This window comes from Chanodichthys erythropterus, chromosome 11 (assembly GCF_024489055.1).
Source record: "Chanodichthys erythropterus isolate Z2021 chromosome 11, ASM2448905v1, whole genome shotgun sequence".
NCBI lineage: Eukaryota > Metazoa > Chordata > Actinopteri > Cypriniformes > Xenocyprididae > Chanodichthys > Chanodichthys erythropterus.
This window is the reverse complement of record NC_090231.1, coordinates 25,579,079-25,594,752: the sequence shown is the minus strand read 5'-3', so window position 1 is coordinate 25,594,752 and position 15,674 is coordinate 25,579,079. Positions and strand designations below refer to the sequence as shown.

The 15,674-nt window shown below is 35.9% G+C and overlaps 1 protein-coding gene across 5 annotated transcripts in view; it reads right to left on the bottom strand.

Annotated features, from left to right (window-relative positions):
• The window catches only part of smarcd3b (SWI/SNF related, matrix associated, actin dependent regulator of chromatin, subfamily d, member 3b), a 45,527-nt gene that overhangs the window by 16,338 nt on the left and 13,515 nt on the right, over positions 1–15,674 (bottom strand). For 2 of the 5 annotated variants that reach the window (XM_067402109.1, XM_067402114.1), the window contains exon 1: positions 9,122–9,496. The exons of 1 other annotated variant lie outside the window; for it this stretch is intronic. In XM_067402109.1, the coding sequence (XP_067258210.1) occupies positions 9,122–9,199 (78 nt within the window). In that variant the 5' untranslated portion in view covers positions 9,200–9,496. Of the gene's footprint in view, positions 1–8,433; positions 8,907–8,938; positions 9,083–9,121; positions 9,497–15,674 lie in introns of those variants that run through there. 2 more of the 5 variants (XM_067402112.1, XM_067402111.1) reach the window with 2 other exon arrangements.

The following is a 15,674-nucleotide window of genomic DNA, read 5'->3' as shown; positions in this document are numbered from 1 at the left end:
TCGTTTAATGCACAGCTGGCCATTGATTATCCCTTACATATATATATGTGAAAGTGACAGACATGATGGGTGCACAGGAATTGAGGGATGAATACAACTTGATGAAAGATAAAGTTCCCTATGATAATACACATCCATGCTCTAAATAAAGATGAACCAGCCAATTAGACAAACATGGTAGAGATAGGTTAATGAATGCAAGGCAGGATACTTTTTTTTTTTTCTTTACTAAGAAAAAAAAAAACAACAACAACAAAAAAAACCCCTCAGTGTTAGGATTGTTGTGCTGGCAGTAAAATTGGACAGGCAATTTGAGAGCATGTCAAAGGTACGTCTTGGAGTGACAGAAAAAAAACAAATACATAGAGTGGTAAGACAAAAATAGACAAAAGTGTACACTCTTTGTCTAAGTCATAATGAGGAAAATGAGTTCAATGAGAATAACTGAAGCCATATCAAACAAAGAAATGTTGAGGGAACAGATGAAAGAGAAGAAAAAGATGATATAATGACAAAACGCTGAAAGCAGGACAGAACTGCATTTCAGGGGAAAATCAAGTGTAAAAAATGCACTGATGTATCACAAAGCATAATTTCAAAAGTTCAGTATTTAATAGTTTGGTATTACACAATAATTTCTCATCCAAAACATAATTTTTCACCTATTTTCAGTTTCATCTACTATTGCAAGAGATGTGTCAGAATGAATAATCCAAAAAAGCTTATGAATCATAAAAAAATAATAATAATCCAACCAAATCAAATTCACTTTACACCAATGTTGTTATCACTTGTAATCATTATCAAAAGAGTTTATATTTTAAGTTGACTGTGAGAAGCCTTTTCTTCTTCAAATTCCAAGTCTCGAAAGTTATGTTCTATGACTTATGTTACTAAATAATTTAACAATTTCTATAAAGCTGCAGTCTGTAACTTTTGGTGCTCCAGCAGTTAATAAACAGAACTGCATGTGTCTTGTAGAAGAACATTGTAGCCGGAGCTACTTCTCTCTGTTTATGTCTATGATGACGAGGTACTGTGCTACTCCACAGCGATTTCTACCAGACCGGTCTAAAGTAGTTGGAATATAAACACTTATTTAAAAAACAGTGTACCATAATGATTCAGGTTAAGATAAAAACACGCTTTGGAAAATGGATTTATGTTGTACATTCTCATTATTATATAATTTTTGTAAATTTTGAAGACAAAAAAGTTACAGACAACAGCTTTAAAGAAAAAGGCCAAACTAAACATTTTACCAATTGATGAGCAAGGGAAAAAAAAAAAAGTCCCACTTTATATTAAGTACGTACTTACATTTAAATTAATCATTTGATACAATGCACTTATTGTGTACAAACATGTTTTTACATTGTACTTATATTTTAAAAATACATGCATGTAACTACATCTGTAATTAATTTCTGTAATTACATTTATAATTACACTGTTGACCCATCCCTTAACCCTTACCCCTACCCTTAAACCTACCCAAACCACCAAAGCTTTCCCTAACCTTACCCGTATCCCACCTCAATAGCAGCAAAAGTGTTTTGCAATTCAATATGAACCCATTAAGTACATTGTACTTATTTTTTGATGTAAGTACATAGTTGTTAAGGCCACTTAATATAAAGTGGGACCAAAAAATCTCCAGTTCATTCTTATGGGATGTTCTGAGGGAACTTCTGAGTTACTGTAGCAACAGTAACCGAGGAGGACAAAGCTTACTTTACTTTACTTTACTTTAAAAGTAAAGTAACCACATTTTCACTAACCACATCTGATTGATGAAGTGCTGCTCAACATTATTAAATCTATAAAGCCGCCAAAGTCAAAAAACCACTGGAGAACCACCATTCCTAATGGTGTGGATGAATCCTAATCCTATGGCATAGTTATGTTAAACACTATAACTTTCTCACCATGTGGCTATGTTGTGAGAAACATCTTTGCACTTCAGTTAAACAGGAAGGGTTGGCATTGAACTGCTGCAGATGTGGAATGTGGAACAAATGTGTGAGAGTAACTAACTGCTGATTTTAGATGGGTTTGTGTTTAATTTACACAAAGGAAGTGACTGTGATGTACCTACTAATGATGTACCTCACATGGGCTTGAGCTCTGTTATGTCTGCAGGTCAGGAGACAGATGAAGTGAACTCTAGACTGTTGTGAAATAAGAGCAGACTGTGCAGGTAGCATTGAGTTGCAAGGTAATGAAAGACAATGACTTACAATGAGATATTTAGCATTTGATAAGGCCACACGCTTGCAGGTGTAACATTTCTGTTATTCCCTGAATGCTGCAGCTAAACACTTTCTTTGTCTTTCTGTCTGATGTGTTGCCAGATGCTTTCAACTGTGTGTTTGCTGTTCAGCTGTCTTATGCTCACATGAACACAGGAAAAACTGACCAAGCAGGAGAAATTATCATGCTTAATGGCTAGAGACGGGGTATAAGAGCCTTTCATCAGATTCCTATTGTTATTAGAGTAATGATTTCACACATAAACAGAGTAAAAAAAAAAAAAAAAAAACCCTGAACATGAAATGTACCACTTAAAATAGTTTAAACAATTACTGTCCTTTGCTGTCTCTCTCTTAGTCGCTGCTTTGTTCACAAACCTCTTTGAATATAAATTTGGATGCAGGTAGGAAGGAAAACATTTTATTTGGAATATTTTCCAGCAGTCACACCATGTGGATTTGCACTTCAGAGAGACTGGCAGTGTTTGAGCTGTCAATCAGCTTTGAGTGATGAGCACTTCTGCCCGATTCTGGCTGATAAACAATTTTTTGCACAAAAACATGCACATCCCTCTTGAGTTTTCTTTGCTTGCTGTTAATACAATAACTGCGCAGCGCACAGGCATCTGATCAGATAGACGTCCATAACTACATTACTTCACTCTTGTGCCTTCTACGAGTTACTGCAGATATTTACATTAGTTATATTTATATGTAACCAAAGTCAGTTTATAATAGGACTGAAAACCTTCAAGTAAACAACTCAGTCTGACTGAGCTTGATTTGAATTAAATTTTGATCTGACTGAGGGGTGGTGTAGGTCTTAAATAATCAATTGAACTGGAACATTTTAGCCATGTAAGCCCTTGAATGTTCGTTGATGTATTATGTCTTACAAACTGGTCAGTGAAGGAGAGTGGTATTTTATAGTAATAATAAATTTCTGAAATATAAACATGTCATCGAGGCAAAATGGAAATTACGATAGCCCTGGTTACATCACTGAGGTAGCTTTCTCCATTTCTGAATGAGGCAACTGGGTACTGCGCATGCACTGATTTTTTCTTTCTTTCAGAATACATGTAAACGAATATGTGAATCTGATTGCAAAGTTTAGAGTTTATTTAAACACAACTTTCAGAATCTGAAATTGTATTGGATTCATACAGACTGACGAAAATTAGTGCATGCAAACATATTGACAAGCAGTGTGGTTGCACAGAAGTGCACAACAATAGAGAATCCAAAAATAAACAGTCTTTATTAAATCATAACAGAACGCTTGGAGAAAACATGAAACACAATTACAGTGCCCTCAACTAATATTGGCACCCTTGGTAAATATGAGCAAAGGAGGCTGTGAAAATAAATCTTTCATTAAAAAAACCCCACAAAATTCTAACCTTTCATTTAAGTAAAACAACTGACAATGGGGGAAAAAGCTCATTATGAAATAAATGTTTTTCTCTAGTTCACGTTGGCCACAATTAATGGCACCCAATTAATGCAACATCCTTTTCCCAAGATAACAGCTCTGACACTTCTTCTATGATGCCTGATGTGTTTGGAGAACACCTGACAAGAGATCAGAGACCATTCCTTCATGAAGAATCTCTACAGATCCTTCAGATTTCCAGCTCCATGTTGGTGCTTCTCTTCAGTTCACTCCACTTATTTTCTTTAAGGTTCAGGTCAGAGGACTGGGATGGCCATGGCAGAAGCTTCATTTTGTGCTCAGTGACACATTTTTGTGTTGATTTTGATGTTTGTTTTGGATCATTGTCCTGATGGAAGATCCAACAACGGCCCATTATTGGATTTCTAGCAGAAGCGGTCAGGTTTTTATCTGTTGGTATTTGATAGAATCCCTGATACCATGTATCTGAACAAGATGTCCAGGAACTCCAGTGGAAAAATAGTCCCACAGCACTAAAGATCCAGCAGTATATTTAACCGTGGGCATGGGGTACTTTTTATCCATGTGTGCACTAAGGTTATTATAATTTTGCATTATTCATTAGTTTTTATTTTTATTTCGTTTTGACTTTTTGTTTTCAAATTCAGTTTAGTTTAGTTTTTAAAGTGGGTTTGCTAGTTTAGTTTAGTTTTTCTTTTTTGAAAATGCTTAGTTTTAGTTTAGTTTTAGTGTTAGTTTTAGTCTTTTTTGTAATTTGGGTTATTTGTCAGGGGCAAGATTCAAAAAGGTCAGAAAAAGTATTGTGTAATAATAACTCAACAAAAACATCATACAATTTTAGAAAATATTCATTCAAAAATAAAACCAGTACATAAAATGTATATGGGCACAAATATGTAAACAGTCTCAACACCAGTAAAAAACCTAAAGAGCCAACCAACTTTACAAAATTATATTCAGAATTAAAAATATTTTTATACCACTTTTTAATGTGTGATTGTGTAAAGGTGTTCACAAGATACCAACCTTGCTTTTAACTTCGAACACTCGTTCTCATGGAGACGCGGTGTGCACGAAGGGGAGGGGCTCTGTGTGTGTTATTTGCTCTATGAAAGACATTGACAAAGACAAAAACTAAGGACATTTAATCTATAATTTTATTTTATTTTAGTTAGTTTTGCCAAACACACATTACAGTTTTGGTTAGTTATCGTTTTTTTGTAATGCCTTGTTTTTATTTTTATTTCAGTTAACGACAATGTTTTTTCCAACCTAGTTTTAGTTTTTTCGTTCATTTTCATTAACGATTATAACCTTGGTGTGCACCAAATCCATCTGGTGGGTTTAATGCCTAAAAGCTCTTTTTAGTTTCATCTGACCATAGAACCAGATCCCTTTTGAAGTTCCAGTCATGTCTGACAACTGAATATACTGGAGATTGGTTTTGGATGAGGAAGGAGGATTTTTCTTGAAACCGTTCCAAACTATTTTTGGTGATGTAGGTGCTGTTTGGTAATTTTTTTTAGGCTTTGAAAATCCCCATTTAGAAAATGGGGATTTTCAGTGCTTTAGCTATCTTCCTACAGCCACTTTCTATTTTGTGAAGCTCAACAATCTTTTGCTGCACATCAGAACTATATTCTTTGGTTTTTCTCATTGTGATGAATGATTACGGGAATTTGGCCTTTGAGTTTACACATATTTGTACTCCTGTGGAACAGGAAGTCATGGCTGGACAATTTCATGCTCCTATTCACCCTGGTCTGCTAAAAAAAAAAAAATTAAATATGAAATATACTTCAGAATATACTTATTTATGAATATACTTCAGAGATATTTTACTCATAAGAATTTCTATGGGTGCCAACATGTATTGAAGAAAAACATTTATTTCATAATGTGAGTTTCCCCCACATTCAATTGTTTTACTCCAATGAAAGGTTGGATTTTGCTCATTTTATGAATTAAAGATCAGAATTTTGTGAAGTTTTTGAATGAAAGATCAAAAGGATAAACAATGCAGATTTATTTTTACAGACACCTTTGCTCGTATTTACTAAGGGTGCCAATATTTGTGGAGATCACTGTACTTTAAACTTAGAAACAAAGAAAAGAATGAACTGAGGGCTTATATATACACAGAGATCATTAACACAATAAGAAACACCTGCATAACTTAATCAATGACCACAGAGACAAACCAGCACAGGAAACACAAAACTGACTGTACATGTTACATATAAATGAAAGGTTCGATTTTTACATTTAGTTCTTCTGATAGTTTCAAAATCATTGCAATGTTTCACAATATGATTGTTCTTTGAAGCAACAAGCAAAATGGGGTAAAAGTCATAGTGGTTTTTGTTTTGCTACTTAATTTTAAACAGTTTATTATAGTTAAACCAAAACTTAACAGGTAAAAATACTGTTCTCATCTCACTGTAATTCACCATGGTAGTAAGTTTTCTTTGTTTAAAGTGAACTGGAATGAAAGTTTCCGCTCCTAGAGTGAAATGACCTGTAGGTCATCTTTATTTATCCACACAGTTACACAGTAAGACTGAGTCTGTCATTAACCTAGACTGCACATTTTATTTTGTGTCTGAGAGAGAAAGAGTTAATAACAGATTACCAGTAATGTGTATTAGTAAAACACTGATACTGTGACACCTAATCTAAACTCAACACTGAGCCAAAACTAAGCGTCTGGAAGAAATCAAAAAGAAAATAAGAACTGAGACAGAATATACACAAATCTAACAACAAGTCATCGCCCAAGCACAAGCGATTCAACATAGAGAGACAAAATATGTCAAGAACATTTCAAATACACTGATTTAGAAAATTCAAACAAGAGACGGCAAAAGACACTGTATATAACTGGCCACAGATTTCCTTCGACACAAAATAAACTTTCACTCATAATTTCACTCATACTAGAAGTTATTCAAACTGTAACTTAACTGCAAACCTTGATGTGCACATACTGTTCCTTGCCTTGGGAACAAGGCTGAACCACCACATTCTTGAAGCTCAAGTTGTGGTCAAACAAGCTGTCATGTAACAAAGAATATACAGTATAACGTGCACATGACAGGCTTCAGACAGGAGTGCAGCACAGAAGCAGAAAGGTGAACAATAGCAAAGGTCAGGCTGAGGTAATCCAAATTACTCATAAGTCCAGAAAGAAACATAGGAGAAGCAGAGGAGAACAACACAAGCATAGGAGAGGACATAAAAGGAGAGGAAGCCAAAATAAGGAGCGGGAAACATTTGCCCAGGAACAATCAGTGCTTCGCCAAGGTTAATTAGTCTGCAGAGGCAACACCACCATTTTCTTCATTCATCATCCAAACTCAGCCTTATGTGTAAAAAGTTAAAGCAACTCTATGCAGAACTGAGGCAAACAGTGAACAAAAGGTTATTTATGAAGCAAACCAAGATTATTACTGCAAGTGAAAAAGTGTTCTCTTAGAAAATATATTATAAAACACATTGCATGCCAGAATTAACTATTAAACCATAAAGAACTCAAGTCATCACATACACTATAGTTTAAAAGTCTTTGCTCAATAAAGGCTGGAATACACTACATCTGAACAGATTTTAAAACACTAGTCATCATACATTTGCCGAGTTTGTAAATAGTTAAAGAGGGAAAACTGGACATCATACAATAAATGACTGAGGATCACACACTATCAGACTTTCAAGTCGTTCCGAACACAACAAACTCACACAGAAACACGTGACAAATGAAAACAATGTCTTCTGAAATCGGCTCAAAATAACATGTTTGATATCATATGACTGGATGGAATCATAGTATTAAGCTAAAATAAATAAATAAATAAAAGGTCTGTGACAATCATATACTATGCAATTTTCTATGGAATCTTTCTCAAATCTGCAGACTGCCTCTGACTTTCGGCAACTAGTGTCAGCTGGTGTCTAGGAAATCAGGACAAAAATCTGGGCAAAAGTCATGTGGTGTATTCTATTCCAGCCTTAAAACTGCATTTATTTGATCACAAATATAGTAAAACAGAAATAATTTGAATTATTATTAACATTTAAATAAATACTTATTTGTTATTTATTTATTTGAATATATTTTAAAATGTAATTTATTCCTATATGGTTTCAGCATCCTCCAGTCTTCAGCGTCACATGATCCTTCAGAAATCATTCTAATATGCTGATTTGCTGCTCAAGAAACATTTCTTACTATTGCCAATGTTGAAAACAGTTGTGCTGCTTAATATTTTTGTAGAAATTGTGATCAGTGTTTTTGATGTACAGAAAACGTAACCGTTTTTTTAAAAACAGCATTCATTTAAAATAGATATATTTTGTAACATTATAAAATGTATTTACTGTCATGTTTGATCAATTTAATGCATCTTTTCTGAATAACAGGATGTTTAAAATGTATTTATTTAAAAAAAAAAGAAAACTGTTACTAGTGTATATCTCACAGTAGCTGAATAGTCAAATTAATATAATAAAAAGCCCTGAATAATAAAAAAAAATCAATCCTAGACAGTTATCAATGAAGTATGTAATACTTTAAAAGTAATTATAATAATTGTATATATTATAATAATATGTTGTTATTATCATTATAAATAGTAGTAGTAGTAGTAAAACAAGTATTATTAAGGTAGCCAAGGTCGCTTTAGAGAAACAGCAAGAAATTATAACAAGAACAAAAACACAGAGCACAAGAAGCATAATGAATGCAGCTTTACACATTATACTCACTTTACTACAAACTGCTTTTCACTTCAGATTGATCGGCTCTGGCTAGACAAAGCCCTGCTAATCATAAATAAAAGATTACAGCGCTACTGTATGTACACAAAGGTGCAGACAATAAGTGGATCCTTATTGCCTCTTCTGCATCAAACCTTTAACAGTGTCACACGAGAAACATCAGTCCGTGTTACAGTATTATTAGTAGTAATCATTACTACTGCTTCAAATACACCCTTTGGCTCTAGGACTAAATAGCTTGAATTTTTAATGAACAACATGACAACAGACACGCTAATCTACACAGGAGATGTAATCTGTGAAGCTCTTGATGTGTTCTTGGAGTTGTAATAATAGTGTTAAGTCAGAGAGTGGCTTGTGTTTTGAATGAAAGCGCTCGTCACCTTAGGCATGCTGCCAAACGCATGCAGCCTCCAGTGACAAAGTGGCTACCTTTGGCCTTTCTTTTGCATTTGCCGATCCTTCTCGCTCTTTTTTTTTTTTTAACACTCACCTCCCTCGTTCGCCTCTCTTCCCCACCCCGTCTCCGCTTTAAAAAGAAGAGCGGCGCGGAGCCGGGATCCAGAGGACTGGAAATAACCTTCACATGGACACCGTTCAGCGCTATCACTCAAACGCATGGGCTGTGTCTGTAGCTGAGCTCACACACACACACATGTGCCGAGAGGGTACGTACCACTCCATGGACGAGGAACTCAAATAGTTTGCTCTTGGTGGCTTTGCGAGCTCCTCCAGCGGTCTCCTCCGAAGCCATTTCCCTCTGGTCTCCCTCCACTCTGGTTCTCCTTCTCTTTTGTCTTTCCCTCTCCCTCGCCTCTCTTCCTTTTCACCCTTCGCTCACCTCCTCAACCCCCCTCCGAGGCTCCCTGCTCCACTTCCCTTACTTTCTGCTCTCTCTCTCTCTCTCTCTCTCTCTGTCTCGGAGTGTGCTGCCCTGTCGAGCCTCTTGCTTTCTCTGTGCCTCTCACGCTTACGTTTGGTTGAGCTGCCTTTCAGGAGCCCAGCTGCTAGAGAACGTGGGGGGTTGAGAGTTGGGGGTCTTTCAGGGGGGTTCCTGCTGGCCCACCATGACCGTCCCTCCCTCCCCCTTTTACAAACACGCTGACTGAAAAGCACACGCTCACAGGCTGCTGCAGCTGTTGCATTCCATTGGTAGATAAGGGAATGCTCACTGACTGGTCGCTCACAGCCCTGCTGCGGTGTAGTTAGTCTCGCCGCTAACCAAACCCCTCCTCCTCTGCCTTCACGACTGCTCTCGCTCGCTCTCCTGTCCTTTGCTGCAGTCAAACCCAGCAAGGCTTGGAATACACTGCTCATTCTCAAAAAAATGGAGGGAGGATCCTTAAAGCAGCATGCAGCAGTGAGGAAAAGCTGCCCGTTTTTAGACTGAGGTGGAAAAAAAAACTGGCTCAGACAGCATTGAAGACCAAGATTTTTTTTAACCTCAATAATGGTCTGTCTCAAGTAAATATGAATACTTGCAACGATTACCCAATCTCCCATTTTTGTGAGAGACATACCATCAGATTATACATTGATGGATTACACTGTGGGTTTTGAAGCCATTCCTCACAATCAATGATAATGAACAGTTAAAAAAAAATAATAAATAAATAAGGTAACACTTTAGATTAGGTACACACATTCACTATTCACTAGTTGTTTATTAGCATGCATATTACTAGCATATTGGCAGTATAGTACTTATAAAGCACATATTAATGCCGTATTCTCCCTTAACCCATATACACCACAACTAAACAATCACTATAACTAAAATCTATCTATCTATCTATCTATCTATCTATCTATCTATCTATCTATCTATCTATCTATCTATCTATCTATCTATCTATCTATCTATCTATCTATCTATCTATCTATCTATCTATCTATCTATCTATCTGTCTGTCTGTCTGTCTGTCTGTAGCTTTTTTGTTTGTTTTGACTGAAAGCTACATCAAGACAAATTCCTTGTGTGTGTAATAAATCTTATAGGATTTAAATGTTTTATCATTCTTTTTATTTTTTCCCCTCATTATTGGGTCAGTTCTGAGCTGGCTGCTGTAAATATCTGTTTAGGATGCATGAATAAATCCCTACCATTCAGCTATTCTTTTTTTTTCTTTCTTTTTTAAATGTTTTAGCTATCTTAAATAATAAGGTTGAGCAAAGAAGAGCTAATGAAAGTGAACGATTTACTCTGTCACTGTGTGAGTAGACTGTGAATGATCAAGCCAGCTATAACAAATATTAACCATATTTTCCCTGTTTCAATATTTCTAGGAAATGTTCACTATTTGGTCATTGGGAAGTAACTACATTTATTTTTAGTTATTATTTAGCACTCCTAATAAGCCTATGTTACCCTAGAAATGATTAAAATGTTTCAGCCAAAACATCAAACACTGATCCTTGAAAAATGTCAGGTCTTATTGATCAATATCTTTGTGTTCCTCACAAGAAAGAAAGTCATAGAAAAAATGGTTTTGTTTGTATCACCGTCAAACAGCAAGATTGGTGGAGGGCTTATATACAGTTATCTCATGTACAGTGGTAAAAAATGCAAAAATGTAATGCAGTAAACCAGCATGCAATATTGCTTAATCATTATATTGTATATTTACATGAAGGAGATGAAATAATAATACACTTCAAGCTTTGGCATATTAACAGTAAATAACGGTACTTTAAAAGTCTGTAATCATATTTAGGATTGAGGATAATAATTTGAACACTGAACAAAAACATATTTATTGACCACTAATATAAATATTGGTTATTGCATGATTCAACAAAATGTTTTTAAACTAAATGCTAAATAAATCTTTGCTGAAATTAATGGCAGTCCCCTGTAAACAGTTTTGAAGGAGAGGCTTAACTGCCACAACACTTCCTCCCAGCCACAAGTCGTCTCCCATCCTCCTTTATTTCTACCTCATTGTGCAGTAAGTGCTAAATGACAGCTGAAAACCTTCACACCTGAAGCCTTTTAGGCTTTACGAACATATGTGAAGACATGAATGCAGGTGATGGGAGGGGAGGGGTAAAAAAGAAAAAAAAAGGGCTTGGCGACAGCCTGAGAAAGAAAACTCATATTGAAGACAAAGCAAGTTATTACTTTTAATGAAAGATTACAAGACAATCTTTTTTGAATAACACTCACAAATGAATCATGCACAACAAAACATTTATAAAAAAAAAGTATATAGGGTCAGTTTCATGTTGACGAAGTGTAGAACTGTTCAATAGTGCATTAAGAACTAATGCATTAAGCAACGCTATCTCACAACCAATTCATACGTATTTTACGAGGTGGCTAAAGTTTAGACAAATCGTACAAATTCATTTGATTTGTCTAAACCCCAGTGATCGGTATAGGTTTTGGGGGCGGGGTTAGGGGTAGGTAATTCGTACGAATTCAGATGAATTTGGCAACTCGTGTAATAAGTACAATTTAGCAAAAAACATATGAATTTGTACAAGTGAGGTCGTACAAATTCGTACGAATTAGCCACATTGTAAAATACGTACGAATTGCCATGAGATCGGGTTGCATTAAGAATGAGCTTGGGTTTTCAGATGGATAGACAAAAATGGGCTTTCTCTGATATTTTTGTTTCTTAACACTGAAATTAAACTTTTAACATTGTTTTTACATTTGAAATCAACACTAAAATAAAAAAAGCTGAAATATGCTGTTTACATAAGCATTCAGTGTTGCAGAAGCTTTAAGTTTACATGATGAAGAAGAATTGCCCTAACAAGGACATAACTGACAAACTACTGGCCTCAAACTGTGAATCACCAAAATTACTACCACATTGTTTGGCTGAAAACTCCAAAGTTAAGAGCTATGATTCTGAAGGAGAGCTGTGAATATGAAGATTAAATAACTAAAATACCTAAATTAGGAAAAAAAAGTCATTGTTTGTTGAATAATCAGAAAGTGTCTAAAAAGGTCATTCATCAAAACTCTGCATTAACAAGAGGGAAGACTGACCGATGCCGTAGAGAAGCTGAGAACCTGCACCAGTCAAACATATCAAGCGTTCTGCATAACATGAGCCTTTATGGGAGAGTGGCACAAAGGAAACAATTACTCAAAATGAAAGCATGTCAGAACTCTAGAGAGTCTGCCAAAAAACATAATAATGACCAAGTGTGGTGTGGGAAGTGATTTTGTGGTCAGATGAGAGAAGAAGTGATATGTGACACAAACCTTATGCTGACTTTAAATAGATAAATAAATACTTTTAGTCTTGAGAAAAAGTTTGGGAGAAAAAAAACAGGCTTCTTTTGCTGTGACATTGTGACCCCTTGTGATCACTTTTGATCAGCCCATTTCAGGAAGCAGTTCTACATAAGCATCTCATTAGAGAGCTGAAAAGATGTGTAGGTCTCAGTACCCCTTTGAGCCTCCCCAAGTCTCCTTTTACCCATTGCAGCTCTGCCAACTGCTCAGGTCCCATTGACTGGGAGGTAAAGGGGGGGTGGGGGACTCATGTGGGGTAAGGGGAGGAATTGTGTGTGTGTGTGTCTGTTGTTGGGGACTGTTGAACAGTTTTACCTCAAGCTGCAGTTTTAGGTTTCTCCTGCAGAGGTCTGTATATGACTCCCAATGAAACTATTGACTCTAATCAATGTGCCACTGCACTGAAGCATTATGGGTGTGTTCACACACTTGTATGCAAGGTAAGCAATCACACCAGAGTTCATTTTATTCAAACCAAACTGGCCAAGAAGTGTGAACCCTTTTTGTCAAGAACTGGCCGTAAACAATGTGTTTGGGTACGGCGGTTTGAGATACAGAGAGTTAGACAGCAATTCATTTTAAAAATTTATTTGAAAAACACATTTTTTATGTACACATTAGATAACAACAAAGGTAAATGCAAATGTAAAAAGAGGGGGAATGAGCATGAGCAATCAATCATCCAAGATTGAATAATACTGGAAATAATACTGGATTACAGTGCATGTAATAACAGCCAAGCTCAGTTATTTGCAACATTTTCTGCAGTATACTAGGAAGTTATTGTGTTTAAACACCTGGCAAATATAACATTTAAATCACAGAAGGATTACAAAACACAAGTAAATCTGAAACAACAAAACTAGAGATTTGCTACAAAGACATTGTTAATTTCAGAAAACCTTCACATCCGTTAGAATCTTAAATAACAACGCGATACAGATTTTTGGTCAAACTGCCCAACACTCGGTCTACTGAATTCTCTTCATAATTATTCTAAAATGTTATATAAAATGTAATCTTATTTTCTTAATGTCAAATACTACTTTTCAATTGCTTTTTTTAGCTGGACATTTATTATGGCTTATTTTACTGTCAGGAGTACAGGGAATATATAATATATAACATTGGAAGGACTAATACAAATTTTAAAAAATATATAAAAAAATGTAATCAAATCAGTTCATAAAGATAACTTAGTTTAAAAGTTTAGTTTAATTATTTAATTATTAATAATAATTATAATAAGTAATATGTATTTACTGTGCAATTTCTGTAATAATTTCAAGGTAGAACAAACTTTTATTTTGCCAGGTTGTAATGAAGACCTTTGAGTTTGTGCTTGTTTTAATAAACAGTACTGTTATTATTATTATTATCACTAATAATTGATGTACAATCTACTGTACAACAGTAATAGATTTAGAGTAATAGATACCAATAGATACCAAACTTTTATTTTGACGGGTTGTCGTGAAGAACTTTTTTTGTGAATATGATATGACAAATGTCGATAGTTTTATTAAATGAAACCGTGAAATGTTCATGAAGTGATGCTAAGAGCAGATCTGCAGATGAAGTTCATGTGTCCATGTATAGGGAGACAGCAGATGCTGAAATCATGGCAAGAGTCATGTGTGCTTGTGTAGTAGTAAACGAAACAGCAGCGCTCATTCAAACAGACACGGCAGAACATACAGACTTAAGATTTCAATAGCAGTCTTTTTTAGCCTTAATATTCAGACACTAGTCCATATCGATATCTGATTCATTGTACAGACCTACTTTTGATTTATTCATCCAAAAATTGCCAAATTCTGTGATGTTTTATTCAATGTATACAGTAAGGTACATTTTTGACTGGATTCCGTGATTCCATCCGTGTTTTCTGCTTCATGGAAATCATATGGCTCTACATGGCATTTGCAGTATTAAAGAGAGTTCATTTTGTGAGTTATTTATTATTGTGTTATAAAGTTATTACCATTAGTGTAAAAAGGATATGCAGTTAATTGAGGTCCGCTCTCAATGCACTCTACATAGCGCTCTTCATGGCCATTGAATAGATACAGCAGCTGTTTCAGCAATGAGCTGGTATGGCGGTATTTGAAATATACATATTGGTCACAAAATTTAAACCGGTTTACCGGATGAACCGGTTTACCACCCAGCACTGAGTAGACAGTTAACATGTTTTTGCAACTTGTCAGCAACAGAAGAAGAGAACACAAAGGTATCAGCCAATGGATGTTTATTAACAGGCAATTGGGGAGACCAGACAAAGCACACATGTAAGTCTCTGAAGTTGAGTATCAATAACCACTTAATAATAATAAAGTCTCTTTCTCTTGCTGGCTGGATCTGACGAGACGAAGAGGCAAACTGGAGATGACTAACTGAAGGCAGGCAGACGACAGGTAACTGGCACAGGTAGAAGTAGGGCAGGTTATTGCCCTGTAGTGGATAACGAGACCAGACAACATGAAGCAGCAGTGTGAGGGTTTATTTAGGCAATCCTGATGAGTGTTGCAGGTATAACTGGTTAATACTCAGGAGATTGGGAATGAGTGGGTGGAGTTGAGAGGTCTGGTGCTGAGGATGTAACTGAATCCATGACTTTAGGTAACAGTAAAGTTGAATCGAGTGAAGAAGAGTGCCCAGTGCGCTTGTCTAGGATTGAACCTCTTAGCCTTGTGAAGATATTCCTATGATTGGTGATGATCTTGAATGGATGCTTAGTTCCCCCCAGCCAATGCCGCTACTCCTCCAGGTAAAGTTTGATAGCCAGTAGCTCATGATTGCCAATGTTATAGTTACACTCCGCCAGGGATAGTTTCTTTGAATAGAAGGCACATGGATGGAGAATGGGAAGTTTCCCCTGTCACTGAGCGAGTACCGCTCCTACCCCTGTGGTGGAGGCATCAACTTCCACGACAAAAGGGAGAACTGGATTGGGATAAGCTAGGGTAGGAGC